At 36.7% G+C, this 12953-nt stretch overlaps 1 protein-coding gene across 1 annotated transcript; it reads right to left on the bottom strand.

Moving 5' to 3' along the window:
• Positions 1-542: 542 nt before the first annotated feature.
• Positions 543-2649, bottom strand: LOC9633481. Its single transcript, XM_002970649.2, has 2 exons — positions 974-2649; positions 543-915 (listed from the first exon to the last, which is right to left on the bottom strand). The coding sequence occupies exons 1-2, from the start codon at positions 2612-2614 to the stop codon at positions 580-582; spliced, it is 1977 nt and encodes a 658-aa protein (XP_002970695.1). The 5' UTR covers positions 2615-2649; the 3' UTR covers positions 543-579.
• Positions 2650-12953: the final 10304 nt, after the last annotated feature.

The following is a 12953-nucleotide window of genomic DNA, read 5'->3' as shown; positions in this document are numbered from 1 at the left end:
AATATCTAATATGACTTTTGCAAAGTATTGATATCTGATTGAAGTTGAAGAATAAGATCTAGGAAAACCATATTAATATCAGAGTGTTCAAACTTGTCAAAAGAATTGAAGATGGTCAAACTTTTAATAAATTACTTAATAATGAAGAAGAAAGATTAATTTGTGTTGAACACTCTGGGTACAAATCCATATTAATCTTATATGTATAATAAGTATTAAGTTAAAATGCAAAGGTTTGAAGTTTAATTTCTACCATAGTTAATATACTCCTCACATGTTTATTTTAAAATTTAATAAAATTATAAAATTTCAGTAACATTACTCACTAATCCTAAAGTTAATATGAATTCTTCTTTGGTAATTTTGTGGAGAAAATTGCACAGAAAATTGAAATGACATCTCAAGATTATCCTCGGCCACTGTCACTGGCATAATCCAATGGCTAGAAGACAGTGCACCAGACAGGAAATATAATGGTCATGGATGCAATGGAGAATGAACAATTATTTTATGAAGGTAACTCTTTGTAAACTACTAGTTCGCTTGCTTCAATGTCAAACTTGCGAGCATGCCTTCGTATTATATGTGATCAAACGACATCTTACCATCCCACTTAGTCAATTCTAAATGCATCACCGGTTGAGGTCCATCGATGTCTACGATTGTCACTTTAGCTGATGTTTTGTTCCCATTTGGATTTAACTGCACCGAGACGAAGACTACTGAGGCATGCTCTGGAATCCGAATTTCAGGTGTATCTTCCATAGTGAAATTGATAACGAACACTAGCGCACTGTGTTGTGAAGCATAGCGCACAGCCTTCAACAGATGGCCTTCCACACCATCGTTGACAACTAGCTCAAACGCGAACTTTGTGAAATTGTTGTTGTTTCGCACTAATATGTCAACCCGTTCCTGAAAACGGAGAGCAAGTCACACAACCTGTATGAAACAGAAACTGGAAACACTCTACCTGAGTGTCTCGCTTCTCCAAATACTCCACGGCTTGCTTGGATTCAGGTAAGACCTTAATGTCCATGAACGGGTACGCTTGCCTGAAAATGGCTTTGAGCCTGGTAAACAACACAAACTGGAACGAGTACTCGGAAATCTCCCCGGTCGCCTTTAAGCAGTCTGGCCTGCACATTGATTCCCCATCGAAGCTCCTAAGTGCCTCCATAATCACCCATAAGTGGTCAAGCCTATAAGGATCTGGTGGCGGGTTGACGCTGTCGCTTGTAACGACGCATCGTCGAAATATAACATCTCGTAGTAGCGGTGAAGAAATTTGCACATCATAGCCACCGCCCGCTGCCGGCTGTGAATGTAATACACCTTCGGCAATGAGGTTTCGCAGTTGCACCACCATTTCTTCGTCACAGTGACGACTTTTCGCAGCAAGGAACGTTTTAAGCAGGTCGAAGTACTTGCCAGCTGCATGGCTTCTGAAAGACTTGAGAATCCGACCAAAAGTTTGCTGCCCAAAGACATAGTTCACAAGCTGGCCAGATTCTGCTTCCTCGATCCACTGCCTGCTATTCCACAGCTCATTATTCACTAAGTAGTCCAAGCACGAACCAACTAGGCCTTTGTGACCACCCGTCAACTCTATAACAGAGGTAGCAATTCTTTCCACTGCGATTTTTACTCCTGGTCGCTCAGATTCTGCTTGCCGAAGCAGATCTTCCACATGTTCCACTCCAAACCTCCCTGGCTGCGCGAGGAAACTATGTGAAAATGGTGAGTACCTGCTGGGGGAAGGACTCTCTGTATAGACGATGTTCTGTTCAGCAGCAGTATTCCGTCGATGATCACGCTGCTGTGCCAGGAAGTCCTTGACCGTCTCAACTCCAACGAGTAAGATACCGTTAAAGTTGTAGTCTGTGTCGTCTCTCATTCCCTTGAGAGTGCTGAATAAATCGCCAAGGAAGTCAGGCGGAGCGCTCAGCAACGTATCAGCCTCGTCCACAATCAGGATCACCTTGAGGGGCAGATTCTGCTTGAGAAACAGCGACTTGAAATTCCACTCAGTGAATATCTGCTCTCCCGAAGGCTTGGCCGGAAACAACAGGCTACACTTGCCATGCAGATGATCCCAGAGCAGACCCCAGAACATACTCTTGCTCGTCATTCCATCTGCATTCACCTTGTCCAAGTAGACAACACAGAAGCCTGGTTCCATTGACAGCTGCGCCTTGCAAGCCATCGCCATTGTGCTCTTCCCAGTTTGACGAGCACCTGTGAGAACGCAGTATCTGCCACCTTTGAGCTTGGAAACCAGCAGGGCCACGTCTGGAGCCAAATAGTAGTGCTTCTCAGGATCAGCAATACCCCCGACTGCGAACGTTCGTTTAGGAGCAGTGACGGGCTTGACGACGGGGATGAAAACGTACCTGCGCCCTGCAACTAGCTGCGTCCCACGGACTAGTATCACTCCTCCTGATGACGAGGAAATGTCCTCCATCGCTACGTCCTCCACTGCTCTGTTGTGCCTACGGGCCACGAAGTCGGTGGCTTCTCCCGCAGTGGCGCCACTCACAAATGACCAGGACCGCCCAAATCCAAACACTTGTATCACCGAATTCTCCTGCAGTTGCCGCTTCTCAGACGCCATCGCCGGAAACAAACCCTAGAGAAGATCTCCGGGAGACACAATTAGAGGCTATTCAAGCTTCAGGATCCAAACACACAAGAAATTGATCCTTGGTCAATGTCGGGACTTCACTCTCCTTTTGCTCTACCTTCAGCTCCAAAAGCTTGTGCGTAGGAAGACTTCCAAAAAAAAGAGAGTTCAGAACAATGTTGAAGAAATCATAAGGTCATAAGACAATAACAAGAACACTATAACCAACGCAGACAAGATAGTCTTTATTACATAGAATCATGCAGCATAGTTAATCGTGCTTTGACGACCGTTGAATATGTCTATACTGCCATCACAATAAAGACTATTTTTTGGTAGGAACAATTTGTACTATTGGATATTGACTTTTTCTCTGCTGGGCTATTGTGACAGCAAAAAGATGGTTGTTAGATAGTGAGTATGTTAACAAAATTAAATTTTGGAAGTTTGAAATGAAAAAAATAAATTTCTATTTCAACTTTTAACACTTTAGCAATTAATTATTGCATTTCAATTTAATACTTGACATTTTTACTCTAACTTGTTCATGTTCTTTTTTCCCTTCATTTTACTTTATTTTCCTTAGTCTTTAGCCATGTGATCATGGACAAAGTTTTTGAAATTCAATTTCTAAGAGAAAGTAATTCTTCATAATATAAAAATTAAATTAATTTGCTAATATAATAAATTATTTTGCACCATCTTTTCTTTCCTTTCTTGCTTCTTATTAATATATACTTAGAATATTTATTTTGAAATTTAAAAATTCAGAAATTTTTAATTTATCTTAAAATGCAAATAGTATATATATTTTTTATTATTATAAAATATATATGTATATTATGCTTTTCATTTGAAATCATTTTAAAATTTTACTTTTTTTCAAGATAAATTACACTTTGCAATTAGATAAAATATTTGACCTAGTTGAGACCTTAAGACCCAAGTGTTTATTATCAACAAATTGATTTATCTATAAGATAAACTAACATGTAATTTCCTTTAAACTTTTAAGTAATGTAAGAGTAGGACTCAATAATAGCAAGCTTTATCATTTCACAATAGCTACAACTATTCTAAATTAAGCTTTCAAACTTAATAAATATACCACTTAATAGTAGAGTAATAAATTTTGGTTTGATAGATCACTATTGTATCTTCTATTAGAATTTTGAAATATATTTCATATTTTATATATATATATATATATATATATATATATATATATATATATATATATATATATATATATATATATATATATATATATATATATATATATATATATATATATATATATATATATATATATATATATATATATATATATATATATATATATATACATCTATATATATATATATATATATAGATAGAGAGATAAACTCATCTTGATACAAATGCCCTCTTCTCTTAAGCTATGAGATGTGATCTTTGTATCATATAACATTGGGCTCAACTACATAAGAAACAATAGAAAACATAAAACCATAAACAGGACTATATCACGCAAAGTTTCAAGTATTACAAGGTGAGATCATTAGCCATCTTTTGGTTCGTAATCACCTCCTAAAACATGTGATAAACATCTTGAAAGTTAATTTGTAACATGCACACTTTAGTATTGTGGAAGTATTTGCCTTTGGTCTTTATGGTAATGGCATGGTTTACTTCCCAAGAGAAGGGAGAACACAATATTAAGATGAACTTGGGCCACTTATCTTACAAATGAAAAGAAAGTAAGGTTATAATAAACCCCTCAGAATGTATTTTAGACAATATATGTAATAAGCTTACATTAATAGTTATTTTTGGTTTGCTTAAGCAAATCTGTAGCAAGTATATAGATGCTTAAAGGGAAATCAAATCATGAGGTATTAATACCTCACTAGAACACTTAGTGATGCATCTAACAGTTTGATCAACATCTAAAACCTCAATCACAACATTAACACTATAAAAACCTCAATCACTCCTACCTTAGTGATTTTGAGAGAGCTCTCTAGTGAATTCTGACTATGTGTCAAATTCCCCAATGTCACTTGCTCTATGGCTTGGGCTTTGGCCCATGTTCATAGAGTAGCTTCCGCCTTAGTGCATTCAGCCAGCTATTGTCCCCACAATGTAGTAGAAGTGCAAGACACATAATACATACAAAGAGGATCTTGGTAGAGGAGGACTTTTGAACTCTTTGTGGGATACTAAGAGACCAGCATGTTGAAGAAAAGTAGCACTTAAGTGAAAAGATGTATCATCAGTTAGGCCTATATTCCACTAAAGGAAGTTTATTAGCTTTGGCCAATCAAATGAGTTAAATTCCTATTCCACTTTAACCCAAAAGTTCTTAGATGGTAGTGAGGTTTAGCCATAAAATATACTAGGAACTTTGGGTTTATAGGAAAACTTTTAATAATAAAATTTGCTGAGTCATTAAAAGTGGCACACAAGATTTAATCCCTATTAGCATGGTTCCACATGTTACCATTTAAATTTAAATCACAAATTTAGGGATTAGGGCTTGTAAAATTTGTGTGTGTGTATGTATATATATATATATATATATATATATATATACATGTATTACCATGGCTATCTAATACATTAATTATAGTACTATAATATATAGACTATCTATTTATGACTGAATTTGGTCCATCTATTCTTGTATATAAACAGGGGTTAAACCCTAATTAGTATACCTATTTTTATTTCCCGAACACTCACATTGGTGAAGACATAGGCATTACAATTTGTCCTTGAAAAGCAAAACTTTTTAGCAATGTTTTGCTTTAGTGTTCGGGATCATGTTTTTTGTTCTTATTTCTTCATTTTCTTAGATCTAGATTTGTATTAGCTTTTTGCAAGATTTAGAACTCTAGCTATCATTGTGCTTAGATTTACATTTTCTTTTAATCTTCAATGCCACATTGTCATCGATTAAGGAATATGTCACTTGAGGTTGCTATTGTTATTTCGTTGGATCAAACTTTTGTGCTATGAAGTGTGATTATATTGGTGCTATGCCCATCTTTGGTGTGTTAATGTCTCCAACTTCTATAGGATATGATTACACAGTTTGTTTTATTCTCGGTGTTCTACCATCTCTTGTGAAGCATAATTGTGACATTGATTAGCAAGTTATGAATGATGTAGTTTGGTTCTTGGAAAATATTCAAGGATCGAGTTTATGGGAAGATGATGTGTATGAGCTCGAGTGGATTCCAGATCATTTTGATAAGCTTGATTATTATAGAAATACCTTTGAAGATGAAGTGGAGATTTTGTAAGGTAGATATTAATTTTTCAATTTGCCATTTGATTATTTCTTTTTACCTTCTGCTCTTTCCCAACCTTTTTCTTATTTCTCAGTTTAAGCCACTTTCTCATGTTCTTAGTATTTCTTCCTCATTTGCAGTGTTTTCTTTTCCTGGCATATCAATCATTTATAACTTTAATAATTCTTATTCTTAGCCTAAAGTTGAGTTGAGTGTTTTTTATCCTCCTCATACTAATCTAGAAGTTGAGTGTGTGCATAAAGTTGAAAATCTTGTTTTTATTTCATTAATAGAGTCTTTGATTGGTTTTGGTGTTGAATATTCCTTTGTTCCAAAGGTTGAGTCATTTTGGCTAAAGTTTCAAGTTAAATGCATATCCCCACTTGTGAGTGCTTTTGAGAGCTTTACTTTACCATTGTTGTTGAGGAGTTTATATATTCCCTTAAAAGTGTGAATATTATTATTGATTTTCCCATCTCAAGTGTTGAATTGTGTATTGATGTAAGCAACAAACGAGAACAACTTGAAATATAATCCATAAAAGTTTAAATATAAAGAAAAAGGGCCCATAAACAAGAGGGCATACTTTTTTCCAATTGGTTAAGGGTTTTGGGATACTTAAGGTTAAGCATCCTTGGATTTAAATAATACTAGGTTAGGTGACCTCCCAAAAAGTCCCAGACCCTTAACATTTGGTATCAGAGGGTGTCAAACCGACTCTGTTAGTTGGCTAAGGGAATCACATCACATATTGAGATTAATATCTATTAGGTCTGACTATTGATTGGCTAAAGGAATCATACTACATGTTAAGATTGACATCTGGCAAGTCCAATTTGCTCTGGCTAGGCTTGATCCGAGGAGTAGGGAGTCAATAAAGCAGGGCTCTCAAGAGTGTTGCGACCCTCAACTTCAGTTCACGAAGGCATGAACTTGTAAGGAAGCATGGTGGTTAGCTAAGGGAATCATACCATATGTTAAGATTAACATATGTCAGGTCTGACTCTATTAATTAGATAAGGGAATTACACAATATATTGAAATTGACATTTAGTTCACTCCAGCTAGGCTCAACCCGAGGGGTAGGGTGTCGAGAGAGCGGGGCTCTCATATTAAGATTGACATCTAATAAGTCTAGTTCACTTTGGCTAGGCTTGACTCGAGGGGTAAGGTGTCAAAAGAGAAAAGCTCTTAAAAGAGTTATAGCTTTTAACTTCCGTTCACAAGGGCATAAACTTGTTAAGAAGTGTAATGGATTGTAAATAATTAAAAGGAATGATTCGAAATACAATCCATAGAAGTTCAAATATAAAAGGAAAAGGCCTATGAACAAAAATATACCTCAATTAGTTAAGGGTCTTGGGTTACTTGGGGTTAAGCGTCCTTGAATTTGAATAGTATTGGGTTGGGTGACTTTCTAAAAAGTCCAAAACTCAGGAGATTATAGTTAAGAAGGTTGAGAGGTGTGAATCTTTTACTTATATTATAGTAATTGAAGTATTTTATAATAGGAAGTCCTCTATTTTCCAAACTTTAAGCATATATCTTTCTTTTGATTTCTTTATTTTTGTATTACAAACTATTGCAACTTCCTTTTCTAATGCTTCTTTATCCACTTTTTCATATTCCACAATGGTTTTTCCTCAATTTTTCTTGTTTTCTCCTTTTTGCCCTAACACTTTAAACTTTTTTATCTTTAGAGGAGGGGGTAAAAGGGGTCTAGCCTTGATGATGGAGTAAGGGTGAGTGGATACAGTTGTGGAGTGAAGATAAACAACATGGATTGTGGAATGAGGACGAACATAGTGAGTCTGAATGAAACATCCAACCCCAATGTACTAAGGCCAAATAAATGCAATGGTGGAGTGAGGCCAAATATAAATAGCAAAATAAAGATGAGTGTAACAAGTTCAAATAGAGTCAATACTTCAGAATTTTTTTTCCCTTGATGAGGGGATAAAGAGGATGTAAAGGATGAATGGAGTGAATCCAACCTCCTATATGTAGTGTTAAACAAGGATGAAGAAATAGATTTTGTTTATGGTTATAAGTTTGAGTTAATGGTTATTTCGGAGGATTATTGGTAAAACTTGAATGCAAAATGTATTATTTGCTACAATAGTATTTTATGGACTACAGTGGTTCTCAAAGTCTTTTGCTTTGGCTCAAAGTTATGACTTCATAATTAGTTTGAGCATTTGATAGTTGCACACAAAGTTGCAACTAGTGCATCAAGATTCCATAGTCAACTGATGTTTAGGCCATGACTTTGGGTTTTGTTTTAGTCATGGTTGTCAACAACTTTACTAGTGGTTTTGAGGGAGTTTCAAATTCTTATAGTAGTTTATCATCACCTAGTACAAGCTCTAAATATTCCATCTAACTTATTACTTTCTTCCAGAGGGGAGGATAGTGTAAGGTTTTAAATATATGTATATATATATATATATATATATATACATACATACATATAAATATATACATTCATGTATTACTTTAAAGTACTATAGTATATAGACTGTTCATTTAAGACTAAATCTGGTCCATCCATTTTTATATATAAGTAGGGGCCTAAACCAATTAATATACATATTTCTATATCCCACTCACTAGCTGATAATTGAAATTCAAGAGAATGGAGTTTGAAAATTTAAAGTTTGATAATTTAGAGTTTGAAACTTGGAATTGAAAAGGATGTTATGGTTTATGGTGGCATAAAAGAAGCATTTAATAAGGCTGTAAAAGAGGCATGAGGAAATATAAAAGAATTAAATATTTAAAAGAATTTTCTTAGAATGAAGTTAGAATGGAGGATGAAATATATTTTGTAGTGACCATTCTATAACATCTTGAGATTTTTCCTATGTGAGTGCATGGAATATGGAAAGGGAATATAGAAAATATGCATATTAATTAGCCCAAAAACCCTAGCTTATATATAGGAGTGAGTGGTCTGGATTGAAACCAACCTGACGGCTACCAAAATCCCACTACGCTAATATTAATATATGGTATCATAGCCATACACTTGGACCTCACATCATCCCCTCATCTCAGAATAATGGAAGACCATCAAGATTCTCTTATAGATGGGCCGGGATCTAGAGGAATATTAGGAGGAGGCATTGGTAGATCTATAGGTGGTATTAACTGTTCTTGATCCCTTTGTACAAAGTGTTTCAACCATTGCACATGCATAATTTCTAAAGGATTGGCTTGTTGAATACATGCCAAACCTCATAAATTTGTGGTCAAACTTGCTGCAACACTTGATATGGTCCTTTCCACTAAACAAAGAGCCCTTTAGATAAACCATGTACTGTGAGATGGGGAAAACAAACTAACACCAAGTCATTTACTTTGTACTCCACAAGTGGACAATGATGGGAGTTCTAGCACCATTATTGTCCCACTTGTACGTGGCATAAGTGTTCAGTAGACTCTACTTGGATAAGTGGAAGAATGCTCGTAAAATATTGATCCCATGATCTAGCATCGGCACCTTGTGGCAATTGCGAAGGTAAACCCAGCTCCATTAGTAATATTGGATCATGACCATATAGGAGTTTATATGGTGAAACACTTATAGAACTCTACACCCTATGACATATGCATACTGAAGACACAGCAAATAACTATCCCAATTTGAATGCTGAAAATTCACGTACTTTGCAATCATCCCTTTGAACATCCAAATAAGCTATTCCACCAAACCATCTGATTGTGGATGATAAGATGTGAAAGTGTGGCGTATCCCCAACCGAGACATCAAAACATGAAATGCCTCAGCTATAAATGTGAGACTATTATCCGAAAGAATCCGCTCTAGATAAGAATGCTAGAACACCACTCGATTGAGGAGGAAGTATCCAACAGTAGTTGTAGAGGCGCTAGCAAAAGCACCAACTTCCACCAAACAAATCAAGTAGTCAGAAGCAATAATAACATACTTATTGTCAACAATCGATCGTGGAAAAGGTCTCATAAAATCAAATGCCACCAATTCAAACGGACGAGAATTTACAATTGACTCCATCTGTAGCACGAGGAGGAGTATTACGAGCTTAACACCAAACATAACTACGCACATACCAGATAACATTGTGTCATATCTCCGACCAATAGAAAGATCTGTGCAACTTTTTGGTCACACAATGATGTCCTATATGCCCACCTAGAACAGGAGAATCATGGTAAACATGGAAAAACCATAGAATAAAGATAGAAGGCACCACCAGTTATAAAATATCATTAAGATCTATCCCACAAAATAAAGAAGTCTGTCTTCAAGGCGATATTGAGAATGTAAATGCCGGAATGGCAAGTCATTAGTAAGTGATGCAAGATTCTCAAACCTTTCTCGAAGCCTTCGAATCCACAACTCAATCTTTTGAGTCTCACGAACCTCATCAAGAGAAGGTAAGTCTTGTTTTGCATCTTATGAACATTGAACATGAAGTACAACAATTGCCAATGGCACAGAATCTTTGTCTAGAAAATCCATAGATGCTGGAACAATAAGTTTGTCAAAAACATGAGAAGAGAGCGAAGGAGGAGGAGGAGCTCAAGAAAGGGCATCAGTATCAGCTATAGAACTCCCTAGGTGATGAACAACATCAAAATCATATATCTGAAACTTCAAAGCTCACTGAGCAGTATGACCAACTAAGTTTTTCCACTTCAATAATGAAGTAATGATAGCATGATCACCTTTTAATAACGTTCAAGAACCATATAGATATGCATAAAGTTTTTCGAAACCCCAAACTGCTACTAAACACTCTTTCTTTGTCGTGGAGTAGTTCACCTCCATTGGTTGTAATGTACGGCTTATATAAGTAATATGATAGCACTGACTAGGCACACTCGGGCTCTCTTGCATCAACTCACCTTCAAGACCAATATCAGAAGCATCCATGTGCAAAATGAAAGGTCAAGTGTAGTCAGAATATGCTAACACCAAAGGAGTCGTTAATATTTCTTTAAGACCCATGAACGCCCATTCACAATCTGGAGACCAGATGAAAGATGACGTTGATGACTTCAGCAACACTCATAGCAGTGCAGTGTGATTAGAAAGATGATCCACAAAACGAACGAGATACTACACCTTGCCCAGGAAGCATTGCACATCATTCACACACTTTAAAGTAGGGAACTTTAGAACAACCACAAGTTTGTCAGTATCAACTTGCAAACCCTCATGAGAAATATAGTACCCAAGATAAGTTGTGTCCTTAGACCCAAACACGCACTTCGACTGCTTTAGCTTTAAACCCACATCCCGTAATTGATCCAACACTTTACAAATATCACAGATGTGTTCCTTCCACATCCCCTCTGAGTGGATTGAGATATCATCAATGAAGTCAATAGTTATCTCTGGCATATCGCAAAGAACCTCGTCTATCATCTGATGGAAAGTCGTTGGAGCATTGTTCAAACCAAACGGCATCACCAAGAACTCATATAAACCAAACAGTGTACGAAAAACAGTCTTAGGAATATCTTCTTCAGCCATCGGTACTTGCCATTACCCAGAAGCAAAATCTAGCTTGGTGAACCAACAACTTCTTCTCAGATGATCCAAGAGATCAATAGTGTGAAGAAGAAGGTACACATTTGGAATTGTCACTTCATTTAATGGACAATAGTTAATGCAAAAATGAATACTCCCATCAGGCTTTGTCACAAGATGAGGTTCACATGCCCAAGTACTCCACAACTTACATAATAAGAATAACACCCTTTTCCAACATTTTCTTGACATTTGCATATAAAATCTTGATTTCTTTCGGTGACTAATGACGAACAGGAACCTTGATTGGATGAGCATCCCCGATTGGAATTGGATGACGTATGGCAATTTTGGCCCTAAACAATAGATCAAATTCAAAGAGATTGGCATACTCTTTCATAAACCAGTCAACTGCTGCAATACAAAGATTGTCAAAGGGATCAGAAAAGGGAAGAGCAAAACAAAATGGAAACATAGGAAGAAATAGTGGGGAAACAAAAGTAATCAAAGCAGAGGTAGAAGAAGAGGGACGAAGAGGTACAGAAGTGAAAGGAACAAATGAAATATAAAGAAGTATGAAACAAGGGGGAGAAGTCTCAAAGTTATACTTGGCATAATTGCACTACAACTAATCTATACCAAGAATGAGGTTAAAAGCTTGACTCGGCACCACCCTCAATGACTATAACCCAAGCTCAAGATCTGCCACACGCACAACTAGGTTTGCCTCATCCCTTGCACATGCATGTGTACAGCGGTTGCCATAATAAATGAAAATTGTCTCTACCACACGATGCAAGTGTAAATGGCAACATGTGGCAATAAGTTGAGCAATAGAAGATAAACTTGAACATGTATCAACCAATACAGAAAGAATAATAAAAGAACTCTTGTTATAAAAACGAGCTTGGAAAGTAAATACTGAATGAATTGGTGCCGAGTGAACCCCTTGATAATACTCTCGAAAGAAAGATGGAGGGGTCACTGACTTATTCGTGCAAGGTCCCTCCATTACTCACACAACTCCTTGTTTCCCAAATGTATCTCGGTGTTCAGACCTTCCACTACAACAGGACCAACAAGACGTTGTTGACAACAAGGTCTCCACCCAAAAAATGGAGGTTGCCAATTCGGAAAATACTAACAATGTCGATAAGTGTGACCAACTTTATCATATGCCTAACAGCGAACATCGCGGCCACGACCACGTCCTTGCCCTTGTCCTTAGACTCGAGTAGCAGCAGCATCAACCTTCATGGGAACAAGACCATCACTTACATGAAGTGGAGCGGAAGGACGTGCAACGAGAAGTGGAAGAGGCAACGTTTCATAACGTTATGCCTAGCGAAGAGTATTATCAAAGGTGGCTGGAGCAAATGCATGCACAAGTCAGATAAGATTTTGACGAAGTGCTAGCCACAACATTCCTAGCTTGATTAGCTCTGATGTATTTGGCTCCACACGAAGCAAAAGGCTTGGAAATGGATGCTAAATTGCATCACTAACTCAGATAGCCCTGACGAAGATGATGCAATGT

Source organism: Selaginella moellendorffii, unplaced genomic scaffold (genome assembly GCF_000143415.4).
Source record: "Selaginella moellendorffii unplaced genomic scaffold, v1.0 SELMOscaffold_15, whole genome shotgun sequence".
Taxonomy (NCBI): Eukaryota; Viridiplantae; Streptophyta; class Lycopodiopsida; order Selaginellales; family Selaginellaceae; genus Selaginella; species Selaginella moellendorffii.
Note: the sequence above shows the minus strand (reverse complement) of the source record. Positions and strands in the feature narration are given on the sequence as shown.